The sequence below is a fragment of the Heloderma suspectum genome, chromosome 2, assembly GCF_057233095.1.
Source record: "Heloderma suspectum isolate Gila_16-S chromosome 2, 16-S_ref, whole genome shotgun sequence".
NCBI classification, from domain to species: Eukaryota; Metazoa; Chordata; class Lepidosauria; order Squamata; family Helodermatidae; genus Heloderma; species Heloderma suspectum.
Genome location: NC_139459.1, coordinates 369,946,035 through 369,959,482, shown reverse-complemented (window position 1 = coordinate 369,959,482; position 13,448 = coordinate 369,946,035). Strand labels below are relative to the sequence as shown.

General features: G+C 48.9%; 1 protein-coding gene across 1 annotated transcript in view; it reads left to right on the top strand.

The window, feature by feature from the left end:
- Positions 1–5,802: 5,802 nt before the first annotated feature.
- LOC146356029 (uncharacterized) overlaps positions 5,803–13,448 on the top strand; it is a 29,964-nt gene continuing 22,318 nt past the window's right edge. The window contains exons 1-4 of the mRNA XM_084829997.1: positions 5,803–6,553; positions 9,556–9,667; positions 11,286–12,063; positions 12,148–12,722. Coding sequence (XP_084686123.1) covers positions 5,957–6,553; positions 9,556–9,667; positions 11,286–12,063; positions 12,148–12,688 — 2,028 coding nt within the window. The 5' untranslated portion in view covers positions 5,803–5,956 and the 3' untranslated portion in view covers positions 12,689–12,722. The remainder of the gene's footprint in view (positions 6,554–9,555; positions 9,668–11,285; positions 12,064–12,147; positions 12,723–13,448) is intronic.

The following is a 13,448-nucleotide window of genomic DNA, read 5'->3' as shown; positions in this document are numbered from 1 at the left end:
TTGCAGCCACATCACATTGTTGGCTTATATTCAGCTTGTGATCGACAACAATTCCAAGATCCTTCTCGCTTGTAGTGTTGTTGAGCCATGTATCCCCCATCTTGTAACTGTGCATTTGGTTTCTTTTTCCTAGGTGCAGAACTTGGCATTTATCCCTATTAAATATCATTCTGCTGTTTTCTGCCCAGTGCTCCAGTCTATCCAGATCACTTTGAATTTTGTTTCTGTCTTCCAAAGTATTAGCTATCCTGCCCAATTTTGTGTCATCTGGAAATTTGATCATTAATAAAAATGTTGAAGAGCACTGGGCCCAGGACTGCGCCCTGCGGTACCCCGCTCGTTACCTCTCCCCAGTTTGAGAAGGTCCCATTGAGAAGCACTCTTTGAGTCTGATTCTGTAGCCAACTGTGGATCCACCGGATCACTGTTTCATCTAGCCCACTTTGAGCTAGTTTGCTCATCAGGATATCATGGGGCACTTTGTCAAAAGCTTTGCTGAAGTCGAGGAATATTATGTCTACAGCATTCCCACAGTCCACAAGGGAGGTTGTTGTTGTTCAGTCGTTCATTCGTGTCCGACTCTTCGTGACCCCATGGACCATAGCACGCCAGGCCTTCCTGTCCTGCGCTCTCTCCCGGAGCGTGCTCAAGTCCATATTCATTGCATCAGTGATGCTATCTAGCCATCTCATCCTCTGCCGTCCCCTTCTCCTTTTGCCTTCAGTCTTTCCCAGCATCAGGGTCTTTTCCAGAGAGTTTTCTCTTTGCATTAGGTGGCCAAAATATTGGAGCTTCAGCTTCAGTATCTGTCCTTCCAATGAGCACTCAGGGTTGATTTCCTTTAGTATGGACTGGTTTGACCTCCTTGCAGTCCAGGGGACTCGTAAGAGTCTTCTCCAGCACCACAGTTCGAAAGCATCGATTCTTCGGCGCTCAGCCTTCCTTATAGTCCAGCTCTCACAGCCATACGTTACTACTGGGAAAACCATAGCGCTGATTAGACGGACCTTTGTCGGCAAGGTGATGTCTCTGCTTCTTACTATGCTGTCTAGGTTTGCCATAGCTTTCCTCCCAAGGAGCAAGCGTCTTTTAATTTCATGGCTACAGTCACAAGGGAGGTTACCTGATCAAAAAATGAGATCAGATTTGTCTGGTAGGATTTGTTCTCGACAAATCCATGTTGGCTTCGAGTAATCACTGCATTGATTTCAAGGTGCTTACAGATGGATTGCTTTATCATCTGCTCCAGAATTTTCCCAGGGATTGATGTCAGACTGACTGGTCTGTAGTTCCCAGGTTCCTCCTTTTTACCCTTTTTGAAGATAGGGACAACATTAGCCCTCCTCCAGTCACCTGGCACTTCACCCGTCCTCCATGATTTCTCAAAGAGAATAGACAGTGGTTCTGAGAGTTCTTCTGCCACTTCCTTTATTACTCTATGATGCAGTTCATGAGAAGGAGCAATTTGTTCTACGCCACTAAACTGGAAATCATAACTGTCTTCTGGGTTTCCACCACCGAACTGCACAAATGCGTTCATAACAATGAGCAGGAAGACCAAACACGGACTCTTGTTCTTACTCTCTGTGAAATGGGCAAAAAGGCGCTTTGACATGACTTGAATCCATTAACTTGGACTCCTGCACTGAGCAGGGGGTTGGACCCGATGGTCTTATAGGCCCCTTCCAACCCTACTATTCTGAGTCTATGCAGAAGGTTAAAAATCCATTACACTAGCATAAAACCCAGAGAGATCATTGGTCCATTTAGCCCAGTACTATCTGTTCTGACTTGCACTGGCTCTCCAGGGTCCTGAGTAAATAAGGAAGGATAAACAAACAAACAAACAAATTAGTTTCTATCACCTCCTACCTGACCTCTTTTTACTGGGAGATGTTGGGGATTAACCCTGGGATCTTCTGTATGCACAGCAGCTGCTCTACCATTGAGCTAAGGTATGATTTGAAAAACAGAATCTTTCAGCAACCCCCTCCCCCCACCCAAATGACCCCCTCAAAGATGAGGAGGCTTTTAAATGCCTCCATTGGCACCAATGGAGGTTTTTTTTAAAAAAAATCTTGATTCAGGGGTGCGGAACATCAGGCCCAGGGGCCAAATCCGGCCCTCTGGAGGTTCCAAGATTGCTCTCCAACATTCCCCAGAAGGCCAGAGCCCCTTCCCCTGGCCCCGTTCCCTTTCCCCCTCATTACCAATGTGTTTGGCCGTTTCCCAGCCTTTGTGTGATTTTTCCTCGTTCTAAAAGGTTGAACTTTTGGGAAAGTCTGATGTGACTGACAGCAGAGTTGCCTTACATAGAGAAAGCGTGGCAACACAACATTTAGTATTGGAGGCAATACATGCAGGCTAGAGCCAATTTAGAATAAGTTCAACTCAAATTAATTTATTAATGCTTTTATACACATCATCAGAGAAGGCTATCTAGCACCATTTAACTACAAGCACCCCGTAATGCTGGGTGCATGAGTGTAAGTAAGCAAAGGCATGAGATATGGTCACTTGCTTCCTTCAGGGAGTCGCATGGCACTCACTTGTTACAGAGAAGGAAGGAGGAAGAGGAAGGGGAGGGAGCAGGAAAAAGGAACTGATCAGACAACAAGGGGGATGTACAAGGCAAGTGGGTATTGATGCAACACATTCTCTATCGCCCCTTAGTGTCTGGAAACATGCGGTGTTGTTGCTATTATCCAACAGCACTGCCTCTCCTAAGGCTTAGTTACCAACAGTAAGAGCTTTAGGGTGCGATCCTATTCAGATAGGTGTCCGCCTCCGAACTTGGAGGTGACCGCCTATCCAAAGCAGGGCAGGAGAAGCACGGAGGGAATGATTCCCTCCGTGCTTCTCCTGCCCTGCATTTCCGATTGCAGCTGTCTAGCCGCCGCAGGAGGGCGGAGTGGGGGAGGAGGCTGCTGTATGACACATCAGGCATTTCTCCCGCCCCGCCCTGGAATGCCCTTGGCCACACCTCTTTCTGGCCACCCCGCACTCCTCTTGCGAGCATGGAGAACATGGCTGTTCCACGCTGCCTCCCCCCCCCCGGTCTCAATTGGCAGTCCCCTTGTTCCCAGCTCCCCCTTGGATTGCAAAGCCAAGGGTTAGGGCCCCACAATATCAGTTATCCTATGACAAACTGCAAAGAGGGCCATGTGTGGGTCAACAGAAAACGAAAAAAATCCATGCACATAGAACGCTAGAGTATATGGGAGAAAAATAGCTTATCCTAGCTTTCTGTGTGTGATTTTTTTAAAAACGGAACCACCTTCAAGCTGGTAGGCAGTCTCGTGTTTCTTTTGCGGCAGAGGATGAGGCCCCCTCTACCACCAGTGATGCTTCCAACCCGGCCAGATGTGAGCTGGACCCATGGGGTACCATCTATGTTCCTTCTTGGGCAATTGATCATTTCAAGAACTATCTATTATTCTCTCTATTATCCTTCACCACTTACATAAAGATATATAATCTATGTTTTTGAGAGGGGTGGCTGTGTTAGCCTGTTGCAGCAAAAAAATTTAAAAATCCCACAGCACAGTCTCCACTAATCAAGCCCTGATCTTGCTTCTGTTTCACAATGACAAAGTCAGCAGGAACCCTGGTCAGCTTTGTTTCCGCTCGGTTAGTTCACAGGACTTTTCATGAGTGCTGGAATAAAAAAAAGGAGTTTGTTTCTGCAGCATTTACTGGGGAATTAGCACCGACCTGTTGTAGAAAAGGATAATATATTTTAAACGAAAATAAAATGAGCATCTGTAACCATGTACATGCCCAGTTCAGCTGCCCCCCCCCCCCGAAGAAAGCATGATGTGGCACCCAGTATAAGCCCGGGGGGGGGACCCTGGCATGCCGGTGCCGGCCCAGGTGCTGACACAGGGCCTGTTTGCCACTGCTCCCATCACCTGCCCCTCATTAAAGGATTTGGGCCCCCCTGGGCTGCGCGGCCCTGGACGTCTGCCCCAAAGTCTGCCCCACCGGCGCTGTGAAGCCTGGGGAAGGACTTGTGAGCAGGCGCTGGAAAGAAAGAGTTAAAACCAATAAAGCGCTGCACTTGCCAGAGAGAACCAGAGAGGGCTGAAAAAAGGGGGAATGTAAATAGTGAAAAGTCCCTTCCTGCTCTCCTCCAGCCCCCCCAGCCCCCCACCCCCCTCCAGCCCTGCCCGGGAGCGTCTGCCGTTTGAATTTCTGCTCTGGAGTGATTTTGGTGCAACCTGAACTGGTCTTTGCTGCAGGATTCTCAAGCGGAGGTGAGTTTGAAAGATGGGCAGGTGAGTGCAGGTGAGTTTAAAAGGACAACGGGGTGGCGGCGGCCTTTGTGAATAGAGGCGGGGCGGGGGCTGGATCCTGTTAGTGGGGTGGGGAGCAGTAATAGGGAAGGGGGCATCATTGAGAAGCAGGAAGGAAAAGAGCAGCCCAGCTTAGAGAGAGCGAGAGAGAGCTGTAAAGCAGCCTTCCCCAACTATTGCCCTCCAGATGCTTGGACTACGACTCCCAGCATCCACCCCAGCTGGAGCGCACCACGGTGGGAACGGCCGCTATAGAGGATCCGTTTCCCTACAGTGTTTCCCCCCCCCCCCGCGGGAGGGGGGTTTGCAAGCCACGGTCGCACTACATCAGGGGTAGGCAAACCTGGTGCCTCCCTTTTAGACGTTTTGGACTACAACGCCCAGAATCCCTGACTATTGGCCATGCTGCCTGGGGCTGATGGGAGTTGCAGCCCAGAACATCTGGAGGGCACCAACAAAGGTAGGCATGGTTGGGCTCCTGCCAAGGGCCCCCACCCCAGCAGGGGCCCACTGATCAGAGCCCTCGGGAGTTGTTCCTCCTCTTCACCGCTGCAGCCTCCATCTTCCCCTGCCTCTCGCTCTGGCCCGGACAACAGTGGTGGTGAGAAGCAGGAGCCGCAGACACCACGGCCTCCTTGCTTCCTGGCCATCTGCCTGCCAAGCAAGCAAGTGGGAGCCATGAGGAGGAAGAGGAGGAGGAGCAAGTGCAGCTGGTGACAATAGCAGTGGGAAGGTGGACCCACGGAGAGAGGTGGCCCATGGAGGGTGTCTTGCCCAAAGGCCCTAAGAGACCTGGAGCCAGCACTGGGCACCAAGTTGCCTAACCCTGCACTGTATGGCCTGGGACCTGCTTAGTACGTAAAGCAAGGGTTTGGGACTACAACTCCCATCAGCCCCAGCCAGCACGTCCAAGCCTAATGGTGCAATCCTATGCATGTTTAGACAGATAAAAGTCCTAAAACTGCCAGCATTCCCCAGTCAGCATGGCTGGCTGGTGAATACTGGGAGTTGTAGGACTTTTTCTGTGTAAACATGCATAGGATTGCATCCGATTCCTGAAGCGATGCATGCTGGGGCAAAAAATCCTAGCCTCATGTATATGCTGATGGAATCCGAGTTAACAGTGACTGCCTGAGAAAGAGATCTGGAGGTTGCAGTGGACAGATCAATGATTTCACAGTGCCGCTGCTGTGAAAAAAGGCAAATTTCATGTTGGGGATCATTGAGAAAGGAACTGAATTGAAATTAAAACTGCCAACGTACTCCTGTTATACAAGTCCATGGTGTGACCACACTTGGAATACTGTGTACAGTTCTGGTCACCGCTCCTCAAAAAGGAATCGGTGTAGTTGGCAAAAGTCCAGAAAAGAGCAACCAAAATGATCAAAGCGATGGAGCAAGGCCCCCCCCCCCCCCCCCGGCCCTATGCATCTGGGATTGTTTAGCTAAGAAGAAAGGTGGGGAAGGGAAGTTGTATAAAATTAGACTGGATTTGTACCGTGGCTTTCTACCAAGAAAAATGGCACTAAACAATGTCACATAATTTTCAGAACTGGTTCATGTAAGCTGAAATCTCCTCCTGGAGGAGGGAGAATTCTCTCCCCGCCCATCTGTCTCTGGTTACAGGCTGCGCTGGAGCAAAGGGGAGGGGGGAAACGGAGATGAAAACAGAGGAGCCAGAGCTGGCACACTCCAAGCTGGAGACGGTGTCAGGGAGAGCAGGAGACCCCCCTTGCGTCCTTCAAGTGGGGACCATCAAGCAGAGTCCGAGGGGGACAGTGCCGCAACATGTCAAACAGGAGCCGGAAGAAGGCCTGTCATCGCAACGCTGGGAAGCCCAGTGGCAGGAGTTCCTCAAGGCAGTGCAGTCCCCTCAGTCAGGATGGGGAAACCTGCCGCTTCCAGAGCCTACGCCATGGGGTGACGCAAAGGCCTCCACGGTCCCTGCTGCCAGGGCCGTCGGCTCAGAGAGACTGCGCCAGAACTTCCGGGAGTTCCGCTACCAGGATGCCTCGGGCCCACAGGAGGCCTACAGCCGGCTCCGGGAGCTTTGCCATCGGTGGCTGAAGCCAGAGAGGCACGCCAAGGAGCAGATCCTGGAGCTGGTGATCCTGGAGCAGTTCCTGGCCATCCTCCCCCTGGAAATCCTGAGCTGGGTGAAGGCGCATGGCCTGGAGACCTGCGCCCAGGCGGTGGCCCTGGCCGAGGACTTCCTGCAGAGACAGCAGGAGGCCGAGAGGCCGGGAGAGCAGGTGAGAGCATCCTCTTAGCATTGGGTTCAGGGTCACCTCTAGGTTTTCAGGGCCCTTGGGCAAGACACATTTTTCAAATGCATGCATGCTGCTGAAGGCAGATAAATCTAAGGTGCAACCACACTTGGTACAGACCACAGATCTGGTCACTGCACCTCAAAAAGGATACAGTAGAGCTGGAAAAAGGGGCAGAAGAGGGCAACTAAAATGATCAAAGGGGCTGGAGAATCTCCCCTATGAGGGACAATTACCACAGCCGGGATTGTTTAGCCTTGAAAAAAGGAGGGTAAAGGGAGACATTATAGAGGTCTACAAAATTATGCATGGTGTGGAGAATGTGGGTAGGGAGACATTTTTCTCCCTCTTTCAAAATACTAGAACCCAAAGGGTCACACCATGAAGCTGATTGGCGGGAGATTCAAGACAGATAAAAGGAAGGATGTCTTCACACAGCACAGAGTTAAACTCTGGAATTCACTACCACACAATGTAGTTATGGCCACCAATTTGGATGGCTTTAAAAGGGGGTTAGACAAATTCCTGGAGGAAAAGGCTATCAACGGCTACTAGTCTTGATGGCTATGTGCTACCTCCAGTACCGGACGCAGTGAGCCTATGTACACCAGTCGCTGGGGAACATGGGTAGGAGGATGTTGTTACACTCATGTCCCGCTTGTGGGTTCCTGGTTGACAGCTGGTTGGCCCCTGTGTGAACAGAATGCTGGGCTAGATGGACCCTTGGTCTGATCCAGCAGGGCTCTTATTATGTTCTAATGCATTTTGGGGGTCCACCAATCACATTGCAAGCTCGGAAATGTACGTGCTTCAATCACAGATTGCGTCCAAGTCCATGTTGGGACTAGAAGGTGGGAACTGGATAAAATCCTGATCAAAAATGAACTGAAATGAATTTCTCATACATTCTAGCTGCAGATGGGAGGCAGGGAAACTCCCGAAGTTTCCCTGACATGACATCAGTGGGTGGGTGTTCCTCCACATTATGGGAGAACAGGAATGCTGTTTGACAGCAACCCTCTGGCAAAGGAGTAGTTCCAGCCTTCCAAGAATAACTTTGTAACCATAGGGACCAGAAACTATTTTTTTTTAAGTGGAAACACGGAAGACCATTGTATATCGAGGAATCAGTAGTGCATCAGTTCTCCTGCCCATGTTTAGAGTGCCTGTTTGTTGAGCTGATGGGGCAGGGGATAGTTGTGCTGGTTCCAGGTTTAAGGCTGTTGACGCTGTGCTCGAGCTGGTAGGCAAAGGCCTTGGCAGAATCTCAAGGACAGCTACTTCTTGCTTAGAATGGCTGAGAAGGACGTTGTCTTCTGGGCTGGCAGCCTGCCCATTATTAGGGCCAGTGTCTGTCCGTCCGTCCGTCCGTCCCTGGCAGAATGTCTGAAGCCATGAGACCATGTCCAGAATGCGGGGGGGGGGGGGGTTCCAAGGGGATAATATATGATTCCCTGGGACCCCCCCCCCCCCCCAATGCAGAGTCTCGACACAGACTGATTGTGAAAGTGTTGTGTACAAGCCAGGCTGATTCTCGGGGTCTGCCCGCTGCTGGAAGGGACTCCCAGTAGCTGGAGGGGCATAAGCATATTAATCTTCTCTTGTAATTTCTTGCTTTATTAGCCTGTTTCAGCCAAACAAATTTCTTTCCTTCACCCTCTGTCTGGTGTGTTCATTGCCTCTGAATACCCCAAATGAAGCACTGCCGATGCTTCATTTGCTTTTATTTATAAATGTACGTATTTATTAGTAATGCTTGTATGCCACATAATATAATGAAACTTCTAAGAGGTTTACAGAGAAAAAATATTAAAAATGGCTGTGAAAAAATGCATATATAAAAAGAGCTGGGTCTGTTTAGCCCGGAAAGGAGAACATTGAAGGGAGAGCGATGTTCAAGTATCTGAAAGGCTGTCATGCAAAAGATGGAGCTGACTCTCTTGCCCCAGAGGACAGGACTAGAATCAGTGGGTGGAAAGGAGATTTCAGCTAAACATTAGGAGAAACTTCCTAATGGGAAGACCTGTTTGAGGGTGAAACAGATGGCCTCAGGAGGGGGTGGGCTCTCCTTCATTGGGGGTATTTAAGCCAGGAGTCCCCAACCCTTTTGGACCCGTGGGCACCTTTGGGAATTTGAGAAACTGCTCTAGGCACCACCACAAAATGTCTCCCATGGAGGATGTGGCTAGTCACATAATGGCTGCCGTCGGGGCCTGGCCAGTCAAAAGCGGGGGTGGCAGGAGAAAGAGCAAGGCTAGAGCCTGGGAGGGGAGAGAAACAGCAAGATAAAGGGGTGAGTGGGAGAGAAAGAGCAAGGCTAGGGGTTAGGAAGGGAGAGAAAGAAGGTGGCTAGGGACAGGGAATAGAGAGAAATAGCAAAAAAAGAAGTTGGGTGCAGAGAAATAGTAAGGCTAGCGGCTGGAAGTGGAGAGGGAAAGATAAAACAAAAGGAAAAGGTCTGTGTGGGTGTTAGAAGATTGGGCGAGGCCAGGAAGCAACTCTTTCCTGCTCACTGAACAGCTGATTGGCAGGCAGCAGGTTCAGGAACAGGAAAGAGAACTGGGGCCCTAACATTTTTCAAGTTTTTAAAATTAAAAATATATATATTTTTAAGGGGGTAGTGAGCAGGGAGCTTTGTGGGCACTGTTGGTGGTCCCTGCAGGTGCTGCATTGATTTAAGCAGAGGCTGGATGGTCATCTGTGAAGGATGCTGTAGCTACAAGATTCCTTCATTGAACAGAGGGTTGGACTAGATGACCTCCAAGATCCCTTCCAACTCTAAAATTCTATTGCTGTCCCATCTAACCCTGAGTGATAGGAGCTCTTCAGCATCTCAGGGAGAGGTCCCCTGCTACCCGATCCTTTTAACTGCAGGTGATCCTGGGACTTTCTGCCTGCAAAGTGGGACGTCTGCTACTTTGCTATGGAGACCTCCTGTTGTTTTCCCTACTGCCTGGACTAAAATGCTCACTACTTTTTTCTAGGAATCAGAGGGGCTGTGCCAGAAGGGGGCTGCAATAGAAGATGGGGCTGTGCTGGAAATCACCCAGAAGCAGCTGTGTGAGGCAGTTAAGCAAGAGGGAGAGAGGGATGCTGCCTCACCTGGTAAGGATTGCTGGTATCTGAGTCTACTTATGGCTGTGGAGGGAACATAAGAAGACCCTTGCTGGATCAGAACGGCTTATTTTTAGGGGGGGGGGTGCTGTGCGTTAACTTGGTGTTTTTATATAATATGATGTTTTGTGATGGAATTTTCTGTATGCTGCATTGTGAGGGCAATGCATCCTGAAAGGTGATTTTAAAATATCATCATTATCAATAATAATAAGAAGGTGAAGAAGAAACAGAAGAAGAAGAAGGTGAAGAAGAAGAAGTGGAAAAAAGAAGGAGAACAAGAAATAGAAGAAGAAGAAGAAGAATTCTATGATGCCTACCCAGGGGTCCCCAACCTTTTTGGTTGGTGGGCACATTTGAAATTCTGAGAGTGTTGTGGGCATTCTCGCAAAATGGCTGAATAGGTGGGGGTGGGGGGGCCATTCATAAAATGGCTTCCACAGTGGGCACATCTGGTCACAAAACACTCATTTTCCAGATGGCCAACTGTTCAGACTTGGAGTAACTTACCCAAGAACCTAAGTACAAGGCAGAGGTGGAGTCAGAGCTCCCGAACACAAAGTCCACATCAGGAGTGGATACTGAGAGCCCTTACAGCTGCAAAGAGACTCATACTTCAAACATGGAAAGATAAACACCCACCACATATCATCCAGTGGACTTACTGCTCTTGCTGCATCTGAACATATCTCCTAAACTATCCAATTTCATCTGGATGCTTTTTTAGATATATGGCTGCTTATATGAATGTACATATTTGAAACAGAAGTGGTTGAATCATGTTCTTTCCTTTTTGCTAATGTCGTGAATGATTATTGTGAACAAATATAACCATATTGGGGGGGCTATGTTCTTTTTGTTGTTGCGTCTTCCCTTTTGGGGGGGGGGGCTGTTTCTGTTATAATTGCAAATAAATAACGGGGGATGGGGGAAGCCATTCTATTGAACCCAAATGAACATGAACCCAAGATAAAGATAAACCCAAATAAAGATGGAGGGCAGCACTTTGCTTTGCAGTTTTAAATAAATAAATAAATAAATAGATCTTAAGAGATAAATTTGGGAGAGGGCAGGGAACCTGATCCACGTCCAGAGGGTGTCCATGGGCACACTAGTGCCCACGGGTACCACGTTGGAGACCCCATCCCAATACGGAGTAGATCTCCGGTGCTATGATTCTATGATGATGCCCAGTATACAGTAGATCCTACCAGGGCCGGTCCTACCATGAGGCAGAGTGAGGCAGTCGCCTTGGGCAGCAGCTTTTGGGTGTCCTAAAAGGGCAGCAAATTGTTAGTTATTTACTTAGCTATTATTGTATTTCTACTGCCAAGGATGTGGAGAGGTGCTCATGGTATTTTCTGCCTCATGTACCAAAATAACGTGGCTGAGTTTGGATACTATGCATATTGATTGGGGGGGGGGGGGCAACATTTGCTGCTCTGTTTCTGGCATCAAAATGTCTTGGTCCAGCCCTGGATCCCACTACAACCTTGGAAGAAATATGCTGGCACAACCATTTTTCTACCCTGTCTGTCTCCGCAGCTGTTAACGTCTTGAGATCTGTTTCTTCTGTGAAACCTTCATCGGTTTTATCTCTCAATTCCAGGATCTGGTGACTGGCAGGGTGAGAATGAGCAGGAACCACATGCAGTGTCGAAGGAAGGAACTGAGCACCAGATCCCCAAACAAAAGGATGGCAGACTGGACAGACCAAAGTGGCAGGAGGGAAACGGAATGGAGGAATGGAAGAATAAATCTGTTGTTTACCAAGGCGGTCACTTCCATGAACTCACTGCACAACAAAGAATCCCCAACAGGAAAAGGAGGAATAAATGCACAGTGTGTGGGAAAGTGTTCAGAGATGAAGCATATCTTAATAAGCATCAGAGAACACACACAGGGGAGAAACCGTACGAATGCCCAGACTGTGGAAAGAGCTTCCGTTGGAGTTCAGACCTTCATAGGCACCAGAGAACCCACACAAGAGAAAAACCATATAAATGCTTGGACTGCGGGAAAAGTTTTCGTCGGAGCTCAAACCTTCATAGGCACTGTAGAACCCACGCTGGGGAGAAATCGTATGACTGCTTGGACTGTGGAAAAACTTTCCGCTGCAGCTCAAACCTAATCAGCCATAGGCGAACCCACACCGGAGAGAAACCCTATGAATGTTCAGACTGTGGTAAAAGCTTTCGGCTGAGCTCCAATCTTATTAGCCACAAGAGAACCCACACCGGAGAGAAACCCTATGAATGCTTGGACTGTGGAAAGAGCTTCCGTTGGAGCTCGGACCTTCATAGGCACCAGAGAACCCACACAGGAGAAAAACCTTATAAATGCTTGGACTGCGGGAAAAGTTTTCGTCGGAGCTCGAACCTCCATAGGCACTGTAGAACCCACACTGGAGAGAAATTGTATGAATGCTCGGACTGCGGAAAAAGTTTCCGCTGCACCTCAAGCCTAATCAGCCATAGGCGAACCCACACCGGAGAGAAACCCTATGAATGTTCGGACTGTGGTAAAAGCTTTCGGCTGAGCTCCAATCTTATTAGTCACAAGAGAACCCACACTGGAGAGAAACCCTATGAATGCCCAGACTGTGAAAAATGCTTCCGCCGAAGCTCGCACCTTAATACGCACAAGAGAATCCACACTGGACAGAAACCGTATAAATGCTCGGATTGTTCCAAAACCTTTTCTGATCGATCCAACCTTCTTAGCCACCTGAGAATACACACCGGACAGAAGCCATATACGTGTTCGGACTGTACCAAAACCTTTTCCAATAAATCCAATCTCCTCAGCCATCAGAGAATCCACTCGGGATTGAAACCGTATGAATGCTTAGACTGTGGGAAAAGCTTCAGCGTGTGCCAGTATCTGACAAGGCATCAGAGGAGACACACAACAGAAAAACTGTACGAGTGCTCGGACTGTGGGAAAAGGTTCAGTCAGAGCCAGTATCTTATTCGGCATCAAAAACATTCACACAGGAGAAAAAGTACATGAACCGTACTTTCTACTGGAGTTTGCACCTTGAGAGGTATGAAATGACTCTACAGTATAGAAACCATGTAAATCAGGGGTGTAGAACCTCAGGCCTGGGGCCTGACCCTTCCCTTTCCCTCAACCAACAATTGTTTGGTGTTTCTTAACTTTTGTATGATTTTTTTCCCCATTCTAAAAGGTCAAAATGCCTCCCCCAAGGCTTAGTTACTGTCAGTAAGAGCTTTGAGATAAAATATGCTGGTATTGGGGGGGGGGTGTTTTTTAATTTTTGGCTCTGCCTCTTTTGCCTTTGGCTTCCCCCACCACTGGAATGCAGCCCCTGAGAGATTATCTGAAATGGGAACTCAGCCCTTGGGCTGAAAGAAGTTGTGCACCCCTGATATAAATGCTTGAATTGTTGGATGTGCTCGAATCTGAGCACGCATCCTAATAGATATCGAAGAATCTACATAGAACTGGGAAATCTATAGGACGCATAGGACCATCGGAAGCTGCCTTATACCGAGTCAGACCCTGGGTCCATCTAGCCCAGTACTGTCGACACTGACTGGCAGCAGCAGCTCTCCAGGGTTTCAGGCAGGATTCTTTCCTGGCCCTACCTGGAGAAGCCGGGGATCGAACCCGGGACCTTCTGCATGCAAAACAGGGGCTCTGTCACACTGAGCTCTGGCCCCCCATCTATAAATCAGTGCATCCAAAATGTCTGGTACCTGGGGCAGAGTTTTTTGGTTTATTTGTTTGTTTTTCTTTCTTGCAGCTA